The 23,949-nt window shown below is 32.8% G+C and overlaps 1 protein-coding gene across 6 annotated transcripts in view; it reads right to left on the reverse strand.

Annotated features, from left to right (window-relative positions):
• Positions 1-23,949, reverse strand: part of FSTL5 (follistatin like 5) — a 781,414-nt gene that overhangs the window by 522,087 nt on the left and 235,378 nt on the right. For all 6 annotated transcript variants that reach the window (XM_003257915.4, XM_012507957.2, XM_030816289.1 and 3 more), the window contains one exon: positions 9,433-9,681. In XM_003257915.4, coding sequence (XP_003257963.1) covers positions 9,433-9,681 — 249 coding nt within the window. The remainder of the gene's footprint in view (positions 1-9,432; positions 9,682-23,949) is intronic.

Consider the following 23,949-nt stretch of genomic DNA (forward strand, 5'->3'; position numbering starts at 1 on the left):
TAGAAATAAGCAAAGTGAAAATTTCCATTCAGTATCTCCACCCTTACCACAAAGCTTTATGCTAGAACAATCTGTAATTGTCTTTTCTCTTCAAATTATTATTCTATATATGTATAATTCTGAGGAAATTTGGAGCCAAACATCTTATTCAGGGTACATATTCAAATTATAACCTGATTCTGGTTCAATATTGTTTCTACATATTGAAGACTTTATTTCCTCTTGGTCTGGAGAGTAAATCTATTCAAGAACTTTGGCAATCATTTGTGTGCTCTTTAGGTATGGCGAAGAGCAAAAAGCATTGAAAAAAATGTGATTACAATGCATGTTCAGATTTCAGGGGGGCTTTTGGAAAGATATTATACAAACTACTAGAAATTCACATATTGACTAAAGGCACTTAAAGAAACAAGTTCTTAAAGTGACTGTCACATAAAGAAAGACATGACAGGTGGAGCTTCTGCTGTAACACATAGCAGTCAATAGACGAATGCTTTATCGAAACCAGAGGGCTGATAAATAATTTCTCGCTAGATGATATGATGTTTTAAACTAAAACAATTAGCATATTACTGCATTAAATTAATTTTAAAAAAATTGATTTGAAGACTTTTTTAAACTTTGCTTTACCTGTGTGAAAAGAGCAATATTGCTAATTATTTGTGCTTTTTTCATCATTTTGGAAAGTGCAGAATTTCCTTTATTTAATGTAATTCCATCCAAACACTTTTTTCACGTAACTATCTGGATGATAAGATACAAAGCTTTCCACTTTTCTCATTTGGTTTTAAAATTTTTATCAATAATAAATTTTCCTATGCTCTCTGAAATATCTGTGGGTGCTCTTCAGAAAGAATTTCAGAAGTGAAATATAAATCAGACTAATAGAAAACAATTTTCAACTGCATTTTCTAGAACATTTTATCCTCAATTACATATTCTGAATGTAATCAATGAAAAGGTTTTTTTATCACTGTGTTTTTGCACAGAAATATAGAAGAAAAATCAATTATATTGAAAAAATAGTTGTAAAAGGCATTGTTTGCTTTTCAATATTTTGTAAGTTATAGAAATATTGCATTCAGCATCTGACAAGAGGATACTGAGAAAATGAATATGGTAAGTGAAATGTCTATGGGAGGTGATATGGTTTGGCTGTGTCCCCACCCAAATCTCAACTTGAATTGTAACTCCCAGAATTCCCACATGTTGTTGGAGGGACCCAGCAGGAGGTAATTGAATCATGGGGGCTAGTCTTTCCTGTGCTATTGTCATGATAGTGAATAAGTCCCACAAGATCTGATGGGTTTATCAGGGATTACACTTTTGCTTCTTCCTCATTTTTCTCTTGCCGCTGCCATGTAAGAAGTGCCTTTCACCTCCTGCCATGATTCTGAGGCCTCCCCAACCATGTGGAACTGTAAGTCCAACTAAACCTCTTTTTCTTCCCAGTCTCAGGTATGTCTTCATCAACAGTGTGAAAATGAACTAATACAGTAAATTGGTACCAGTAGAGTAGTGCATGGCTGAAAAGATACCCAAAAATGTGGAAATGACTTTGGAACTGGGTAAGAGGCAGAGGTTGGAACAGTTTGGAGGGTTCGGAAGAAGACAGGAAAATGTGGGAAAGTTTGGAACCTCATAGAGACTTCTTGAATGGCTTGGACAAAAATGCTGATAATGATATGAACAATAAGATCCAGACTGAGGTGGTCTCAGATGCAGATAAGAAAATTCTTGGGAGTTGAAGCAAAGGTGACTCTTTTTATGTTTTAGCAAAGAGACCGGTGGCACTTTGCCCCTGCCCCAGAAATTTGTGGAACTCTGAACTTGAAAGATATGATATAGGGTATCTGGTGGAAAAAATTTCTAAGCAACAAAGCATTCAAGAGCTGACTTGGGTGCCATAAAAAGCATTCCATTTTAAAAGGGAAACAGAGCATAAAAGTTCAGAAAATTTTCAGCCTGACAATGCAGTAGAAAAGAAAAATGCATTTTTGAGGAGAAATTCAAACTGGCTACAGAAATTTGCATAACAAGCAAGGAGCCTAATGTTAATCTCCAAGACCATGGGGAAAATGTCTCCAGGCCATGCCAGAGACCTTCATGGAAGCCCCTCCCATCACAGGCCTGCAGGCCCAGGAAGAAAAAGTGGTTTGGTGGGCTGGGTCCAGGGTCACTATGTTGTGTGCAGCCTAGGGACGTGGTGCCCTGTGTCCTAGTCACTCCAGCCATGGCAGAAAGGGAACAAGATATAGCTTGGTCTGTGGTTTCAGAAGGTAGAAGCCCCAAGCCCTGGCAGCTTCCATGTGGTATTGAGCCTGCATGTGCATAGAAGTCAAGAATTGAGGTTTGGGAACCTCCACCTAGATTTCAGAAGATGTATGGAAATGCCTGGATGCCCAAGCAAAAGTTTGCTGCAGGGGCGGAGCCCTCATGGAGAACTTCTGCTAGTGCAGTGTGGAAGGAAACTGTGGGGTCAGAGCCCCGACACAGAGTCCCTACTGGGATACTACCCAGTGGAGCTGTGAGAAGAGGGCCACTGTCTTCCAGACCCTCGGATGGTAGATCCACTGACAGCTTGCACTGTGCACCTGGAAAAGCCACAGATACTCAATGCCAGCCATGAAAGCAGCCAGGAGGGAGTCTGTACCCTGCAAAGCCACAGTGGCAGAGCTACCCAAGACCATGGGAACCAGCGTGACCTGGATGTGAGACTGGGAGTCAAAGGAGATCATTTTGGATATTTAAAATTTGACTGCCCTGCTGGATTTTGGACTTGCTTGGGCCCTGTAACCCCTTGGTTTTGGCCAATTTCTCTCAATTGGAATGGCTGTATTTACCCCAATACCTGTACCCGCATTGTATCTAGGAAGTAACTAGCTTGCTTTTGATTTTATAGGCTCATAGGCGGAAGGGATTTCCCTTGTTTCAGATGAGAGTTTGGAATGTGGACTTTTGGATTAATGCCAAAATTAGTTAAAACTTCAGGGGACTGTTGGGAAGTCATGATTGGTTTTGTAAATGTGAGAACATGAGATTTAGAGGGACCGGGGTGGAATTATATGGTTTAGCTGCGTCCCCACCCAAATCTCAATTTGAATTGTATCTCCCAGACTTCCACGTGCTATGGGAGAGACAAAGTAGAAGAAAAAATATTTCAACTGACGAAATGTTCTTGTTTTTCTATGTTATTTTGACTATTGTGCCCATGACTAGAAGTGGACTATCCATACATCTATCAAAAAACACAAAATAAAATAGTAAGCTCAAACACGTATTTCACACCTTGAAACTAGGAAAAAGAAATCGCATGAAAATGTATAAAAACAAGATAAGACTAAGTATTTGAATGTTAAAGTTAATTCTTATATATACATCACAGGGGAAAATTTGACAGAAATTAAATGCAATAACAAACTCACTTCATAATCACTAAAATATTTTTTGGGGGAGAAATGTAGTGGGATGGTAAAATAATATTAAGTTATAGATCTAATAGATATTCTATTTGTCATAAAAGATAAACAAAATTAACCTGCAATAAATCATAAGTAAGTAAGATGACAATGAGTTAAAGTTTTACAAATGTCAACCAATAACAAATATATTTCCAAACTCATTATAGTTATTTTTTCTTTAAATATAATTATCTAAAATCAGAAAATTGACCACCACCAACTAGCCTATTATAATCTTGTAAACTCCTTTCTATGTTAATTTGACCATATACAAGACTATAACCCAATATAAACTCAAAAGAAAATATGTATGACTTCACAGACTCATCTGAAAATTTATTATAATCAATTGTGTACATTTACTAAAGTTCTAGTCTTAAACCCAATAATAATTTCTTATTGTGTTCTGCTGTTGGCCAAGAATTACATTAAATGCATGATTTAATCTTCACCAAAACCATAGCTGGCAGATTGTTTCTAAATGATGTCAAGTATTCATATAGAAATCACTATTCAAAGTACAATGTCTTAAGAAACACAGGCAAGTGAGATATTACAATATTGTAGCCTTAGGCAGACATATTTGGAACAAACATGCGCTAAATGGGAAGCCTCTGCCCTTGGTTCCTGTCCCAGTTCAGGTTAACTTCCTGTGGGAATGTTGACGGGCCATTTTTAAAACTGTAAGTTTGTTGCCTTCACTATAGTATATTGGCTTTTTAGAATGATTAATTAATAATTTAACATTTGTGAAAGTGTTTTGAAATAAATAATACTCAATTTGTTATTATTATTATCACTAGTCCTGCTGGCATTCTCTGTATCTCTTCCCCCCATCATCTCCCTCCGCCTCTCCCTACCTGTCTCTCTTCTCTTCCTCTCCATTTGTCTCCTTTCTCCCACCTTCCCACTCTCTGGTAACATTTATTGAACAGTCCTAATGTCTAATATCCCAAAATCCCAAAATGAGTGATAAGTCTGCCTAAGTATTAATCACCGTTTTAGATTTTATTATATTTTATTATACATATATAAAACATCTATCATGTCTACTATGTATTCATAAATGGCAGGTAAACATATAAAATATGTAAGGTTTCACATCACCGAATTAAAAAATGTTAACATAGATGTACCAAACATAAGGGATTAATAAAATTGCTTTTGATGTTCTGAGTACTAAGTGAATTCAAAGGAACTGGAAACACTGTGTGCCAGTATTCTGGCCTCGAAAAAGTTTATCTACATTTCTTATTGTCCAAATTATGTATTTCACCATCAACATGCAGTTTCAATTGGCTAATACTGACAACAAAAACAAAACAGAACAAACAAACAAAACTCTGGATATCATTTTTCAATGTATATAGATTTATTCAGGCTGCTATTTTTGTTTAAATGGTATAAAAGTCTGTATTAACATAAAACAGAAGCTTTACAAAGGTGCCCTTATTTAAAAAATACATGTGGATTAGCACATGACATTTACTAATATATTTTAAAATATATCTGGCAGCCAGTTTTTTAGCCTAAATTCTACAAATTCCTTCTTAAAAAAAAAAAGAAAGAAAGAAGAAAAGAAAAAAGTCAGGTAAAATAACTAATTTAAATATGTAATACAAAAGTCTGTTCAGATTATGCCTCAAAAATGGAAACAATGTCCGATCTCATGCTAATAGTGCACAGATCACTGTGACAACCATATTTCTCAAGTTGTTATTGTTTGTGATGCACATTTAAGTGCACAGAACATTTGCCTTTATGGCAGCTGTTCTCTGAGTTATTCTCAGCACAGTAAATAGCAGAAGGGTTTCTGCCTTCAATTGACTCTCATAAAAGGTTTAAATCCCTGTTCATTTTGGCATAGGTTCTATCTTGAGTTTCTTACTCTAGTTTACATCTGTACTTTGAGTAGTATAGATGTTTTGTATGAGGGAACGACCTGATGCCCGGATGAAAGTAAATTGTACTTGCTTTAAGGGATGTTGTGAATTGCTGCAGTTAGAAAGCCCTTTGTGAGAGAAATGACTTTAAGGCAGAACTGTCTCATCACAAAAATGAACAGCTAGGCATTTTATAAAAATACAATATTTTATGTTATGTTCAGCATCATCACAAAGTATCTGATGCCAGTAAACAAATACTACAATATTCTATATCCAATTATAGCCTTTTATTTCATAATCAAATAAATGTGAATAGGAATAAATTAGAAAAATATTATATTCATAGGTATATTGTTTATTTTATCTATAGTTCTACAAATCATAAATCACTAAAAAAATTATTGGTAAATTTATGTGTATATTTAAAAGTCGATAACAATAAAATATGCTAAGATTACCACAGAGGCATTTCAATATGTAACACAAGTAATAGAAAGAGGATATACAGATATAGGTATATAAAAAATATTTTATGTAGAAATGTAGATGATTTAACATGGATTTTAACTTTAAAACAATGCATCAATACACCTGATTCTACAAATATAAATTATTTTAATGTTTTTCTTTTTTTCTTTTGAGACAGAGTCTTGCTCTGCCACCCAGGCCAGAGTGCAGTGATGTGATCTCCGCTCACTGCAACTGCAACTTCTGCCTCCTGGGTTCAACCAATTATATGCCTCAGCCTCCCGAGTACCTGGGATAACAGGCGTCTGCCACCACACCTGACTAATTTTTTTTGTATTTTTTTTAGTAGAGATGGGGTTTCACCAAGTTGGCCAGGCTGGTCTTGAACTCCTGGCCTCGTGATCCACTCACCTCGGCCTCCCAAAGTCCTGGGATTGCAGGCATGAGCCACTGAGCCCAGCCTTTAATAAGTTTAAACATAAATGCCAAATATAAATCTGATATAAACAAATAGGACTTACCTTAAAGTGCAAATCAGTAAGCAATAATGCAAATCTTGCTTTCTTTAAAAACTTTCACGTATTTTCCCAGGACTTTTTAATTAAAATTTTCTTTGTGAGATGCATTTGTCAGAAATAATACAGACATATCCCATATATCTTTACCTAGTTTCTCTTAAAGATAATATTTTGTATTATTATAGTACAATATCCTAACCAGGATATTGACTTTAATACTATCCCCGGGTCTTACTAAGATTTCCTGTTTTATTTCCACCATTTGCATATATATTTAGTTCTACTTAATTTTACCACATATGTAAGTCTCTGTATTCATCAAGATAGTCAAGAAGATACAGAATAGTAAAGATCTGCTACTAATCTTTAAAATAAATTTTAAATAATAATCTTTTAAAGCAGGGGTTAACAAACTTTTCTGAAAAGATCTACATAACAAGATGTTTAGTATTAGAGGCCATAAAATTTCTATTGCAAGTACTCAACTCTCCTTTCCCAATGGGTGTAGCTGTGTTTCAATAAAACATTATGGAAAAATACAGATTGTGACCTGGATTTGGCCAATAGTTTTTTAACTCCCATTCTAAGGTTTTCACAATCACCTTTTAAAAATCTAAAAGTAGCAAATATATTTTCCATTTTTTTATTTAACTTTTCATTTTTTCTTTAAAAAATCCCTAAGTGAATATAAGGTTTTGCAGTTCTTTAACCTAATATTTCGATTTGCTTCTTCCATTGGGTCACTATAGCAAGTAATATAACTTGCTGAAACTCCACAAAAAATATAATTCACAATTATAAAATTAATTTTAGCTATCACAATAATATCAGGCCTCAGCTTTACAGAATCTTCTTTTACAATCAAAACTTGGCCCAATGCACACTAATAAGACAGGCAATTTATTGTTTTGGTTTATATTATTTACTCCCTTCTGATGAAATAAAGTCATTTTATGAGTTAGTTGTATTTTAGGCAAAACACCAAGTACATAAGCAAACAAAAGACCCATAATTTCTGAGACCTGGAAAATATGCTAACCTTTGGTAAATAACCCAGACAGTATAAATGAAATTTTAACACTACACATGATGAGAAAGTATTTTTAAGTAACAATAGATCTAATAAATATGTGTAGTATAAGCTCGAAGAACAAAAGTTCTTTAAACCATTATTTTATACGTTTACTTTATAATAAAATCAATCTATTGTTCATGCATCCTATCCTGACATTGAATGGTATTATTCCTAAGCATACAGCTACAAAACAGAACATTAAATACACCAAACTATTTTCCCACAATATTTATTTATATTTATTTATTTGTTTTTTTGAGACGGAGTCTCGTTCTGTTGCCTAGGCTGGAGTGCAGTGGTGCGATCTCGGCTCACTGCAACCTCCGCCTCCTGGGTTCAAGAGATTCTCCCACCTCAGCCTCCCGAGTTGGTGGGATACAGGCACCCGCCATCATGCCCGGCTAATTTTTGTATTTTTGTAGAGATGGAGTTTCATCATATTGGCCAGGCTGGTTTTGAACTCCTGACCTCAGGTGATCTGCCCACCTCGGCCTCCGAAAGTGCTGGGATTACCAGCGTGAGCCACCATGCCAGGCCCCCACATGATATTTAATATTATGTGTTTCTATATGGATGTCAGGTGAACAAACCCTCAATTTGAGAACATGATGCTAAATTAAAATATTTTAATAGTTACATATTATACATTATGTACATAATTTCACAGTGTCAAGTATCAGTGCAATAGTATAATTTCTACCATACCATCTTGTGTCAAAATGACAGAAAAAAAATTCCCTAATATTTTAAGAATATTAAGTATTTGTAAAATAGATTTGATAGAAAAGGGAACTAAACTGAACTTGAAATCTAAGTATTTGTTATCCTTTTGGTAAAAGAAGGGAATTTACTGTCATAAAATTCTCTGCACATGTATGTAAGAGGCACACAGTACACTATGGTAAGTAAATTATCCTAGTTTTACTTCAAATGTGTTAAAGGATTTCTAGCAGCAACAATAACAGAGCATTGCATCTTGCATCATCTGAAAAGCTCTACATGTCATTTTTAAATCACGTTGGAAATAATATTGTGTTAGAGACAGTTTGAAAAAGGATAATTTTTAATTATTCAATTTACCTTAATAGGTGAATGAGTGGCGTGTAATAAAATTATTTTTCAGCCATAAATTTAAGCTAGGAGTAAAAATATTAAACAGGTTTTTAAGTGTAAATACATTTCAGAAATATTCTGAGAAACTGGGACTTGGCACTGACCAAAGATTAGAAATCAGATTAATTATTGATGGAAGTTCTACACATTTAACTCTAGAATTTCAGACTGAGTCATGACTATAAACAAGAAAATATTTCCGACAGCATGAACAAGTAAACAACAAATAAATGTATAAAAACTGAATGATGTTAAAACTGTTCAATGATTTATTTATATGGCATGTAAAAATACTGTATTGAATTACAAATTCAGTACTTTTCCATAAACCAGTGATTTTTAAATGCATGAAAGTGAATACCAGTACTTTAAAAAAATTTTAACTATGGTTATATCTGATTCACTAATGAGATTTAGCATGAGTTCTTCTAGTTATTTCAGTGGGCAACTACTGGTTCCTTATAATTTGAATTACATGGTGCAAACTGAACCATGTAAAAACCATCGTTTTTAATCAGGAAGGAATGAAATGTTATCACAGCATGGCTTGGCACTCACTAGTCCCTCAATTCCACTCCAGGTGCTTTTTACTGGGTGAATTTGGCCTGTAGACTGAATTGGCCACCCTGTGTCCCTAAGATAATCCATGATTGAGAAGCCATATGGTACAATGCTGAAAGCTATATTAAATTTTGAGTCATATTTTGGCCAACTTTATTCTCATAACTGAATATCAGAATTGTTTCCATGTAAATTTCCACACAATGCTACTTAGTGGAGTACTTACGCTATTTTGTTTTTCTTTTCCTTTTTAGACCCTTGCTGATATATAATTGCTAGAGTTTAAAGGCACTAGTTGAGAAAGAAAAGAAATAGAGTGGGGTGACACTTAAGGTTCACCCTTCATTTACCTTTAAAGAAGCAGTCTTCATTGTGAACAATGGTAATCTTTTGTTTTTTCAGGCAAGCAGCTCTGTGCACTTCACAGTGGTTTTCATAGAATTCTCCATCAGATCCACACACAGGTTTGTAGTGACGTTTGCAAAGGTCCATACAGGCACATTCTGCTTGCCTTGTCTCTCTGTTGGTAACACAGTGTCTTCCCAAACCACAGTACTTATTTTCACAAGATCCAAAAGGGCCATCCTGAATCATAAATCCTGAAGAATTAAAAAAAATTGAAAATCATTTGGTTCATTTGTCCAAATAATATATATATTTCAGAGTATCAAGCGGAAAACAAGTGTTCTAAGAAAAGTATAGTATAGTGTATTCAGGGCTCAATTTTCAGTGGTGGAGATGCTTATATAAATAACTGCACATGAACTTTCACAAAATGCTTTCAGTATCCTTCCCTTCTTCCTCTCCTCTACTTGAGCTCTCTTCTCCCTCCCCAGAGGAGTGTAGTGCTTAATGACAAGGTCTGTAAAGCTAAACTGCCTGAGACCAAATCCTGGCTTGACCATTTACTAGCTTTATGTTTTGGATAAATTCCTTCCTTGTGCCAAGTTGTCCCATATGTAATATGGGAATAATAGTATGGACCATCTCTAGAGTTGTTCAAACTATTACATGTGATAATCCACAGAAAGCACATCCTTGGCACATGAGAGATGTTTCATAAATGTTAGCTTTTACAGTAACAGAATTGTAGATAGGAGAAAGTAATGTATGCATACAAGGCAGAAAATGTAAGGAGACAGGAGTGGAAAATAACCGTCTCTTGAAAACTTTTTGATATATGATCCTTTCTTGTTTTGACCTTTGCCACCTGACAATCACTGATGCATATCACGACTAAATCAACAAATCATGAAGAATTATATTTTCTTGTTACTTATTTAGTCTAATAAACTCAATTTGCATCAGAAAAGTTTAACTGAATCCACCAGTCTTGTACTAAGGCTGAAATTAGCAATTTCAATTCCTTATGCTTTTCTAGGCAGATTTAGCTTTGAGAATTTTAGAAAATGAAAAATGGCAGTAAGTTGAATATACATATGCACATACATACACACAGATATGTATACACATATGTATACACATGTGTATATATATTTAGCATCAATGACACTTATGTATTGCAAAAAAGAAAGTAAATATTTGAAAGGTTACAAGCATAAGTTACAGTAATTTTTTGAGTAGTTAGTATATATTAATATTCTCAGCTGTTTGTTTAAACCATCTCTACATAACTGCATCATAATAATTAAGAACATGGATTCTGATCCAGAGTTTAAATCCCTAGTTGCAAGCTTTCGGGCCCTAAGTGGCTACCTAACACATCTGTAACTCACATGTAACTCAGTTTCCTCATCTGTAAAATAGGGATAACAATAGTGTATCCTCGTAGTTTTATCAAGATTAAAGGGTTGCAATTGGCACATATAAGACTTCTTGTGTTATTTATTATTAACAGCTCTTCAAAAATTGGTTGTCAAAAGGACATATGTGAATGGAAATGTATTTAAGTAATCAATTTTGTTCTTTTTTAAAAGAAGCTCATACATTAATTTTATTTTCATATTTATGCATGAGTTCTCAAACGGAATTTAAATTAGCAAAATTAAAACTACACAGAAAGATCAACACTACCAATGGCATATTTTTTAAAAACTAATTTATATTTCTGATAGCAGTGAAAATTAGAACAAATCTACATGTAAAAAATTTCAAACTCTTTGACTCTTTGATAAAATATTATAATTATTGATGAAGCATTCCATGAAATTTAAAACAAATAGGTGGAAAAATAATTTGTTGAAAAGATATTCCCGATGTATCTCCAATGTTATTTTAAATATTAATAACTCACTGAAATATTTTAATACCTGAGTGATGAAATAATCTGTATAATAAACTCTCATGACACATGTTTACTTATGTAACAAACCTGTACATGTACCCCTGAAATTAAAATTTAAAAAACTTAGTAAAAAATCAATTTTGGAAAATTTATGTAATGCAGTAGTTCTTGAATTTTGGCATGCTTACAATCGCCCAGAGAAGTTGTTAATATACAAATTTTTTCTCCATCTCACCCCAGAGTTTCTGATTCAGTGGATCTTGAGTCTAATCCAAGACTTATATTTCTAACAAGCTCCCAGGTGATGGTGATATTTCTGCTTCCAGAATCAAACTTTAGGGCACTGACGTAATCCTAACTTATAATTAAAATATATAATACTAAGAGAAAGGCTAGGTGAATAATTTTAAAATGCTCTTAAGTGGAAAAAGATGAGAAGTTAATGCTATCATCAAAACATTATAAAATAATGCAATTATTTGGAAGATACTAGGAAAACAAATTTTAAAATGAACATAGTTGATTAGCAAGGTTGATATGGTACTGGGCAAGTTTTGCTATTTTTACATGATTGCTTTTTAATGTTCAATATGGTAAATTAAATAAGCAGGAGTCCATTAGCTTGAAGCTGTCTCTGTATTTTGAGTTCCTAAGTAAGAAACTGTACCCTAACTTCTTAGTATGTAAACAAGCCAAAACTGATTTTAGGAATATATTGTTATAACAAATAACCAGGTTTCAGCCAATTACAGGAAACCAATTTATCAGATCAGTTTCAAAAAGGCAAATGCTTCTTCCAACCATGCCCAAATAACATAGATGCCTAGTGGTAGCCAAGCAGGTCATTTATTTACTTTGCTTCTATGTTTGGCCTATAATAGCTCATTGCTAGATGGAGCTTTCCGAATCTCTTTTGGTCCTGAGTGCTGCCAGACTCCTGAATTGTTCTTTGTGCAGATAAACTCTGTTAAATTTAGTTTATCTAAACTTTTTAAAAAAATTAATGTGCTAAAAGAAAGTACAAAATTATATCAATTATTACTATAAAATAAAGTAGAAAAATGCTTTAATGTAAAGTATAAAAATACTGATTTCAAAACAGAAAAATATTTCCCCATCCTTATGCCAGTATTTAATTAAGCAAATTGTTAATTCAATGTTTATAGAGTCTATATGCGGCTGCCATTATAATAGAGAAATTTGACTCACATATTTATATTTCATATAATTTTATGTCTTATGTTTTTTCCATCAAATAATGAGTTAAGATTTTTCAAGAGAGTGTTTTGTTTATTTTAGTATTGAAGAATGAGCTAATGTTTTAAGAGTCTGTTCATTTTACATTTTAGTCACAAATTGAGGTAGCTTTATGAATCAGTGCAATTTTCCAATTTTTAGGGGAATGCTCTACTATAACATGTCATATCTAGTATATAGAGGTTGGTCACAATATTTTCCATATTTTCTCTTAAATCCTTTCTCTTAAAGCCTGTACTCTAGTTCAGAGATTTGTATTAGGATATTTTCCATTTTGTAGAAGTTAATGAACTATTTTACACTAGCTAGAAGCTGTGTGTTGCATGTAGCTGCTACAATTAAACGAAATTTAATTAATTCATATGCAATCCAAAGAAAGCTCATATTATGTAAATGAATAGCTAGAACATACCCTTTCTGACAGTAATTATCCATGACTAATGCCGAACTTAAGTTTCAGCTGAGATTAGATCAATTTAATCTGATCAACGTGTCAAACATTTCTTCTAAGTACACTCAGTCAGATAACACACTAAATGAATTTTAATCAAGAACTTATATCCTGGTAGCTTATAGCTTTATCAAATAGCATTTGCTCCTAAAAAAAAGGATTTTATATTTAACAAATTCATATTTTATAATTTTATTCCTTCAGAATATTAGAAAAATTCCACAAATTTAAAAAGAGATAAAAATATTAAAAGATTAAACATACCAAGCAATAAAGCAAAATAATTCCCAAGGTGGTATGTTGGTTGGTATAGGATACATAAAAAGAACAATCATTGACACTTGACTCTTCAAGTGGCTTACAAAGAGCATAAGATAGGACTTGAACATGTTTAAGTAGAGAGGCTAAGATTTAGGGGGACATTTAAGGGCACAAAGGAGATTGAGATAATGTAAGACCTCACAAGCAATGTAGCATGTAATACAAATAACTGAGGTTGTGTTTAAAGAATGAGTTAAGAGTCTAATGGCTGATAAAAGGATATACAGGACATGGAATAGAGACAGAAACAGGATTTAAAACAATAATAAAAGAGGGAGGGAAGAACCAGAATTTGAAGTTAGCTGCCTTTAACTATTATTGTGGAATATTAATATATTGTTGCATTTAAAGCATCAAGTTATTTGAGGTGTTCATTATCTCATAAAACTGTTTCATGTTAAAGTACAAAATGTAAGTATTATGTTCACAATTAACAGTTAAAAAGAACAACAGATTTTCGTCATAGAACAGAATTTGAGTCTTTGCTTTTCCGTTGCACTCTGGTGTGACCTCAACCAGGCTGCAATCCCTTTGGGCCTTATTGGCTTCTGGTTGTAAAATGAGAAGTAACCAGCAATTTATCTTTGGATTTGCTCTCATCCAAAAAATCCTTTAATGTAATAATGCTCAGCAAAATGCAGTTCTAATGAAAGCTAATGTATGGTGAGTATATTTAGTAAGTTTTCTCTATAATATCTATTATTTATGGTTCATCTGCCTTGAACAATCATATACTTCTTAATTTAAATCATATTTACATACTCTAGAAATAGCCTCAGCTATACAAAATGCAAAAGAATTTTGACTTCGACTTTCTAAATTACTTTTCTAAGACTTTGATTTACTTTTTGTTTCATGCTAATATGGTGCAACAGTAATTGTGGTTTTTGCCATTATTTTCAATAGGTTTTTACAATTTGGGTTTTAAAATCAGAATCCTCTATTTGTATTTTGACTACAAGTATGATTTTTAGGCAAGTTACTTAAAATCACTGAGCTTCAGTTTTCTCATTTAACTAGAACATAGTAGGAACTCAGTAACTGTTACTTCCATGAATATATAAAATGAAGATAATAATAATTACAGTAATAATAATATCTTGTGTTTGTTAAGAATATTAAGTCGAATAATGCACTGAAAATTCCTGGCGTAGAGTATCTGCTTAACAAATGTATTCATCACTGTTATTAAGAATTATCATTTATTACAGATTTGGTACATAGAACATATTGACTTAGAATCATTGAATTAAATATATAACCGCCCTCTACAGCTCTTGTTATTATTATAAGCATTGGAAATGCATTTAGGGGAGTGTTGCAGCATATGTGTTCTCAAAACATACTCTTAAAATTTTCACGGACATTCACTGTATAAGAATTCATTTCAGCTGCAAAAAGTAAAAAAGGAAGAAGGAAAATTCAAAATTACATTACACAATTAAATATTTTGATTTAGAATTAAGTATAATATTTTGGTGATGTTTTGCTTCCCACAAATGGAAAAATTGTGAAACTGTCTATTACATAAAAAATACAATTTCCTGTTGCACACTGTAAATTCTAACAAAATGCATTTGAACCTCACAAACTTCATGGCAAAGGGCAGTTCAAGTAAATACTGGAATGCCCACAGAAGATTGAGCACAGTATAATCTTTTCATGACCTGTAATAATTGGGATGTGTGTTTCCTGCTGCTACTTTGCAAAGTCGGTCAAAAAAGGCTGCCTGACTAAACGTTTGCCCAGTGTGCCACTATTGAACGACAATCCTTTTGAATGGTCACATAATCTGTAGTTCAGTGAGTTTGAACCCTTCTTTTCTCCCTTATTTTAGACAATCCATTGGTTCTGCAAGCTTCTTCATGTAATTCTGCAACAGAAGAAGGTTTTTTTTTTTTTTTTTTACAAGAGACCAGTATGAAAATAATAAGTAGGAAAAAGCCAGAGATCCAGGTAATTTGCATCCATCCAAATTGCAGTTTCTGTTTCATGTTAATGAATGTTTGCTAGGAGATATAATTTTTGATGTGTCATTTCAAGAAGTTAAGTGATTTGAGATCAGTACCTAATATGGCAACAGTTATTTCTTATTTGATGTTCTCAACTGAAGTGTGATAATTCTGAAAGCAGAACAGAGTGTGATACAATCTCAACACTCTTTCCAACCTCAGTGTGTAAACTTGATAACAAATTCCACAAAGGTTTTTCTAATTATTAATTTTTTCCTTTCTACGTTCTATCTAAAGCGGTGATTTCTCTTATTATCTTAATATCTCCATCCCATTGAAAAATTACTTATCATTATATACTTTGGCTAAAAGCGAAAGGACTTATTTAGATGATAAGTTGGTTAGAAGCCAAAGAAATTTCACTGTTTCCCTTAGAACTACTTTAACATTATAAATAGATTGGTAGATACAGAGACAGAAAGACACGTAGACCATATGTGAATTTATGATATTTAAGGTCTTCTTTTAGATAACTAAGACTTGTGAATATTAGAAACAAAATATTTGTTCTAAAGTGTTTTAATTCAGTAAATTATTTGAGTGACATTCAGAAAAAATTGTTTTTGCTAAACAGCTGCCACTGTCCTCTATAAACCATGTTGATCTAGACCATAAATAAGAAAATAAATCAATTAACATAAATAAAAATAGTATTTTATTTTATATAAATCTATGCAATGAGAGAAAAGGCATATGCTAAATCATCTGGGAGACTTAAAATATTTCAGGCTTTGGAATAAACCCAACACTTAAAAAATATCTTATTTCTTATTAAAATTTAAAATAGCAGATAGATATCCTCAAATGAGAAAGGCATTTTATGCAATGATTTAAAAAATTAAACAGCATATTAAAAATTTTTAAGTGAAGGTCAAGCATTGTAATAGAAGGGTAGATTTGTGCAGCCAAACTTCAGACTATAATGTTGATTGTTAAAGTCAGTCCAGCAATATGGTTAATATATTTTTTTAATGAGGATATAGTAATTTCTGTTATAATTATAAAAATAAATGGCTTCTAGAAAATGAATATTGTATTTTTTTAATTTTAACTTTAAAATCAACGCTAGTAAATTATTTTACAGTATACTTAATTTTTTCCTTTATTAGAGTAAAATTGAAACCAAATAGTCTACTAATTCAAAAAGTAAATATTAGTCATTAAAACTATTATTTTTATGAAGAATTAGATTTTCCAAATATATTAAGCATTAAAATGCAAAAATGCATTTAATTTCTTCAGAAGAAATGTATTTTTTCTTTATGATAAAGTGTAATACATTGATATTTACTTTTTTAAATTAAGAGACTGTTTTTTAGAGCAATATAATGTTCACAGCCAAACTGAATGGAAAGTACAGAGTTCCCATATATTCCCTTCCCACATAAACACACAACCTTCCCCACCATTAACACCATTAACACACTAGTACCTAGTGTGGTACATCGTTAATATCCACGAATCAATTTTTCCAGATCATTATGAGCTCAAGTCAATCCCTCCATCTTTTACCCTGAACCCTCGGCAATCGCTGATATATTTAATGGCTCTATAATAGTTTTGCCTTTTCTAGAATATTATAAAGTTGGAATTATACAATATGTAGGCTTTTATCATGGACTTATTTCATTTAATGATATGGATTTAAGATTCCTCCTTGTCTATGTTTGGCTTCATAGCTCATTTCTCTTAACTGCTGGAAAATATCCCATTGTATGGATTACCATGGTTTATTTATCCATTCACCTACTGAAGGGCATCTTAGTTGCTTCTCAGGTTTGGCATTGTAAATAAAGTGAGTTGCTATAAATATTTATGTACTGGTTTTTGTGTAAGACATAGAGTTTCTGTTCATTTGGGTAAATATCAAAATGTACGATTGTTACTATAGATTGGATGGCAAGGTCATATTTAGTTTTATAAGAAACTGCCAAACTATCTTTCAAAGTGACTGTTCCATTTGGCATTCCCACCAGCAATGAATGAGAGTTTTTTGTTGCTCTATATCCTCATCAGTAGTTAGTGTCTGCAATGTTTTGGATTTTTACCATTCAATTAGGTAGTTGTGGTATCTTGAAGTTTTAATTTGCAATTCCATAATCATAACATAAGATTGATTGAGTGTATTTTCATATGTTTGTTTACCACTTGCAAATCATCTTCAGTGAGATGTTGATTTTAGTATTTACCCATTTTTATTGCGAAGGTTTACGAATTTGTATATTTTGTGTACCATTCTGTTATCAGACGTGTCTTTGCAAATATTTTCTCCCAATCTGTAGCATGTCTTCTCAATCTCATGACAGTGATTTTTGCAGAGAAATTTTTAATTATAATTAAGTCCAACTCATCAATTTTTCCTTTCACTTATTATCCTTTGTTATTGTAACTAAAATGTCTTCACCAAACTCAGCCTCCTAGATGTCCTCCAAAGAGATCATCTAGGAGTTTTATAGTTGTGCATATTGCATTTAAATTTGTGATTCAAGCTGAATTTTTTTTTAATTACATAAGGTCTGTGACTAGATTTGTCTTCCTTCCTTCCTTCCTCCTTCCCTCCCTCTCTTGCTCTCTCTCTCTTTCCTTTCTTTCTCTTTTTTAAATATGGATATCCAGTGCTTCAGCACCATTTGTTGACAAGAATATCCTTTCTTCATTTAATTAGCTTTGCTTTCTTTGTCAGAGATCAGTTAACTCTAATGGTGTGGGTGTGTTTCTGGGCTCTCTACTCTGTTCCATCACTCTTTTTTTGTCTTTCCTTTCTCCAGCACCATACTGTCCTGACTACTGCAGCTTTAAAGTGCATATTGAAGTCAGATAGCTCAATATGCCTGACTGTCTTCTTCTTCAATATTCTGTCAGATCATCTAAATCTTTTGCTCTGCCATATAAACTTTAGAATCAGTTTGTCTATATCTAAAAAGTAAGCTGGGATTTTCAATTGAGTAATATTTATTTTTATGAATTTTTTTGTAGAATGTACATAACTGGAAGTGGCTTTAAATGTTGCCAGTGAACGTAATTACTGGAACAATACACTCAATCACAATCTTAAATACCACTCTAGCAGATGTAGGTAGGCACGTGTGTGTGTGCGTGTGTGTGTGTGTATACATAGTTTTAACTTGGAAATTATAGCTTAGAAAAAAATCTAGTGTAAAAGCCCAATACATAAAATAATCAAAAGTGTCACCATTCTGATTAAAGCAGGGGTGAGAGTGAGTCCCAGGTATGGCTTCCCTCAGTCTCTCTGACATCAAGTAAGGAAAAAGTGAAAAATTCAGGATTTCTACAGAGCACTGGACTAAATGATGTCTCATTTTTCCCTCAAATTTATAATTTTTGATGTGTGGCTGGTTATTTTTACTCCACATTTTCTTCATACCTAATGCATTAGAAACAATGTCAGATTTTTTTAAGAGCCATATTTATAATAGTTGCCTTAACATCAGTTTTGGGGAAAGTTCCTTTAAATTCCTGAGTTTTTCTGGCCTTGAGTCATAATCAGTGATGTAGTGATTAGTGCGTAACAAAAGGCACTGTTTCTAGCATTCTCTGGTTTCTGTGTTGTAAAATACTCCCACAGTGTCTGATCTGAAGCTACAAACAAGACATCACATCTGAATTTAAGAAGAGATGTGGGCAACCAGCTCTTATAAACCAGTATAAACCAGCAAAACTAAATTCTTACCTTTGGCATAAATCTAAACAGAGTCAATGATTAACAATGTTTTCTTCCCAAAACCTCTCTATGGTTGAATTAAAATACTGATTAGTTCATTAATTTCTTCAACAAACTGTTGCATTAGAAATAAAAGAGAACCTTATTTTCTAAGAATCAACTTATTACCATATATGAAGCACTATTCTTCCATGAGAAAGTTTAAAAATATTACATCAGCCATTTTTAAAGCTTTATTTTTTCTCTTTTGAGGACTTACACCAATGTTAGTAGCGTTTTCTAATAGCAAAACACAAGAAGTAAATACGGTGTCTTCAGGTTCAGAACACAGGGTTCACCACTGATACAATTCTGGTTGCTAGTCACATGATCACTCAAATTCCTTGGATAGTTAAAAAAAAATTAGGATGCAAAGCACTCTATCTATGCTCGTAAACTCATTTGCTTCAACTTTCTACCTCTCTGCTCCAACAGATGTGTTTTAAATCCATTTCATAACTAATTTCTCCAAAAACTTTGTTTATCCCTTGCATTATTTCATTTCCCCTAGCTTAGGTGTTTGGAATAATTGCAAGCCTTTTCAGATTTCCAAGTGCTTATATTTCTTTCCTGAAGCAAAAGACACAGAGTCAATCTGCTGCATGAATTAGACAAAGGCTAAGGGGGAAGTAATAAATACTACCTCAAAAGGATTACACCACCATGATAAAAGAAGGAAACTTAACTCTGTCTAGTAGGGGTACCAGAAAGCATTCCAAAGAAGAAAAGTCTGGCACTACATAGAAATTATGGATGTGGACAATAGATGCATAAAAGGATATTTTAAGCAAAGGTATGAATATATGAGGAGGTTGATCTAATGCTGCCAAAGGGGAGAGATTATGATTTTGATTGTTAGAAGACGTTAGAGAATTAGGGAGAAGATGATTATAGACAGCCTTGCACAATATGTTTAGGATGTGTCATTGGGACAGTAGAAGCTGATCTTTAATAGCGTTAAGGAGTCTGTGGAGGAGAGAAAAGAAAAAAACAGGAGTCAGGAAGCCACTACGTTGGTCTAGGTGAATATAGTGTGAGTCAAACAAGAACAGCTATAAGAAATCAATTTATGGAGCAATATAGTATGAGTTGGAAAGAGAAGAGAAAAAGAGGGTAGTTTTGAACAAAAGGAAAGGAGTTAAGAGTGATTAGAAATAAAGACAATTTTTGTAAGCAGCATTATGAGAAGTGGAGGAAATTCTTGAGCAGTAGACTCAATATTCTTGTACAATAATAACCATGTGATAATATTATTGCTTAATGAGCGTTTTATGTGGTCTACATTCATTATTTAATTTAATAATATACCAATATGAAAATTTTATTTTCACATTTTCAAATGAATAAACTGGTGGTCACAAATTTTAAGTTTTTGGACTGCAAAGAAAGTGGGTGCCAGATTTGAGCCTTAAAGTCAGACAGGTCTGACTGATTGAAAGTGCATGTTTTCAGTCTCAATGTTGTATGCTTTCTTTGCAGTAGGTGGTAAGTTTCTCTCTCCTGTGGAAGACAAGTCATTTGTTAAGAGCAACAACATTCTAAAATAGTCATTTTTAGTATAAAGAAGATAAATAATGGGCTATGGACTAAGATGCCATCACTCCCAATGGTATAGTCCAAACATATTCAATTGTACCGGTGTGCCAAGTTACAATGCTATTTTTCAGCAAAACTCAGTCATTTCAAGTATGATGGTAGAGAAGTAAGGTTATGGGACTATTTAGAGTAATGGTTCTAATTGTCAGGTGTAGTGGCAGTATTTGAATGGATAAAAAGCAGAAGTAATTAAGAAAAAATGTATTGCAGACTGGATACAAAAAATAGCGTTCAAGTTGGGTAAACAAAGCATAGTTTTTCAAATTCTTGCCTGTCAATTTGCTTTAGTATATTAATGCCACTTACAGTAAAATAATAAAGTCCAACATATTCTCTTGAATTGAAGCAATGATCTGTTGTGATGGTTCTCTAATGTATAAAAATAAGAAATTCTTCTCTCCACCCATAACAAGAGACTATTTTTAAATCTAAAATTGCCAAGATCTTTAGATTTTTGTTAGATACTGTTTATCATCTTTTTATTCATAAGCTTTGATACTTATCTGCCTTCCTCATATGTCTGAAAATTAAGCTCCACATTGCATATATATAAGTTAATGGTCTTAAAACTAATTATCCTAACAATAACAATGGCTATCCTATAAAAATGTGTATATATAAATATATACACACACATATATATGTAAATACATGTATATTTGTATTTTAAATCCCATGTAGCCCATGGACCACTGTGATTTTTCCATCTTTGTGTCTTATTGATTTATTTATATCCTATAGCTCTACAACTTTTGTTTTTGAACTATACCGCTTGGCTTATTATTTCATACTTTTCTGATGAGCCAATATGATTTTTCAAGTTGTTCTATATTTATGTCTTTTGCATATTTGAAATCTTCACTCATTCATAAAATAAAATTAATATTTTTAAACTCATTGCTTATCCAAAGGAAAAGTTTCCCAGTTATTTTTAAATATGATTTTATTAATGTTATTGGTTAGCTGAAATTCCTAGGCTTCTAAATGTTTGATTGTTCTTCCCATCACTAGCTTTTGGTCACATTCAAGCTATTGATAAATTCTCTACAAGTTATAAAATAAAACAAAGCTAAACAATACAATACATCAAGAAATTATCGTTTCATAAACATTTTAGTTTGTATATGATAATCTTCTCTACACTTGCTTTTATATCTTGTGTAAATTGCTTAGATAATAACATTGCCATTTTACTGTCCATTTTACGTTGTTGGCCGACACGCATGGCGGGTTAGGTGTATATTTAGAGGAAAGCATGACATGGTCTGGCACCTCACTCTCCCTTCCCTGCCAATGTATTGGACATTGCTGGTCTTTGCCGGTTTTCTCTGGTTATGCCTTTCAGACAGCAGAGCCACAGGATCCCACTGGATTGCTATTTCATGGTGTGTCAGCCTTGGTGACTGTCCTTGTTTCTTTCCTCTGCCCACCTTCTCCTTTCTGGCTCATGTTGAGGTTGTGTTATAAAAGTCTCTACAGAAAAATAATCACCTAAGCACTGAAAAGGATACTAAGATACATGTCATGTGCTTAGGCCCTGAAGAGTCTTATATTTTAGTAATGATATGAGATAGTTAAAACATAAATATTTCATAAGTTAAAAAAGTTGTCACAGGAGAGATACAGAATTATATAAATTTTTGTAGGAGAAAAACATCGACTTTGCAAGAAAAAAATAAAGCTTCCTAATAGAACTCAGATTTGATCATGGATTTTTTTTTAATGATTAGGATTTTCAAGATGGAAATCGGTTAGAAAAGAAGAGCACAGAAATACAGAAAACCAATAATCTTTGTCCCCTAAACCTCAACTTGTCTATTTTTATATTACTGTTACAAGTGGTTTCAGAGTGATAATTCCCTAAATCAATAAGCCAATCTGTAGTTATCCCAATAAAGGAAACCTAGCAAAACTTACTATGTCTCTTTTTAGCTGATTTTTAAATTATTATTTACCATATATGTTTGCTTACATTGAAAACAGCACTGAAATCACTTTTTCTGTTGGCTCCTTAAGTGGTAGCACTGAAGTAGGAAGAGTTAAGAAAACATATCTCCCAAACAAGTCTGTCTTCTAATACGAATAACTACCATTTTTCTATACTGACCTAAGCATTTTACCTCATTTGATCTTTGTAACAATCTTAAATGCTACTTGTTTCTTGTTTTACAAATAAAGAAGAAACTAGCTCCAAATAGTTACTTATCGTGTCCTAGCTTAAGCATAGTAAGTGATGGAGCCAGGCTTCAAACTTATGCTTTCTTGAACTATTAACCATCACATTATTCTGCCTGTACTTTGCTCCTATCAATGTTTATAGTTCTGGCAAACAATATGGAAGACATTTATTATAGACAATTGGAAATATAAAACTTGAGCACAGTAGAAAATCAGGGGATCTTAATTTGACTTCGCTGTATATAAAAAATCATAGGTGAAGACATGAGTTAATATGATAGAAGAAAAGAAAGCATTTATAGAAAGAAGGTTGGGAAGTACAGCAACTGGACTTTCAAATAGTTTATCAAGAAAAATTGGACTGCCCTCAGTCACGAAATAACTCATATGTAACTTTTTAAAAACCTCATATGATCAGTAGTGTTCAGAAGCACTGGATCTGACCTTCTTTTGCCTGAGTTTGAAACCTGTTTCCATCAGTAACTAGCTGTGTAATCTTAGCATTTTGTGGTTTCTTTTTCTTTCTTTTTGTTTTAATTTTCTCATCTGTAAAATGGAGATATTAATAGAACTGATTTCATAGATATAAATCAATGTATGCAAATCTCTTAAAATAGTGTCTGCCAGACATTATGACTGCTATGTTAGACATTATGACAGACTATAAAATAGTGTCTGTCAGCACCTTAATGTCTGCTATTATTAACATCAATATCATGCTCCTGTTATTGTCATTTTATTTCATTCTAGGAAACTACCAAAGAAGTAGGCAATCTGCAAAGAAGTTATAATCCAAAGTTTGTGTGCTATTTAATAATTATTGAAACAATACTTAAAATGATAAATTCTCAGGTTAGCCCACAAACTCTACTTAAACCTAGATGGTTCAATTATGGTGCATATTGATGATAATAATGTAACTTTAACAAAATATGACCAGCAATTTACTTTTAAATCTCATAACTATATTTCATATATTTTAGGCAATTTCCTGTGCTTACTGTAAACTTGTATAGTAATGGAAATTAGAACTGCTCCAGTTCCTAGTTAATGATTCTATTTAGCACAAGAGCTCTTGTGTTGCAG

Source organism: Nomascus leucogenys, chromosome 7b (assembly GCF_006542625.1).
Source record: "Nomascus leucogenys isolate Asia chromosome 7b, Asia_NLE_v1, whole genome shotgun sequence".
Classification (NCBI taxonomy): Eukaryota; Metazoa; Chordata; class Mammalia; order Primates; family Hylobatidae; genus Nomascus; species Nomascus leucogenys.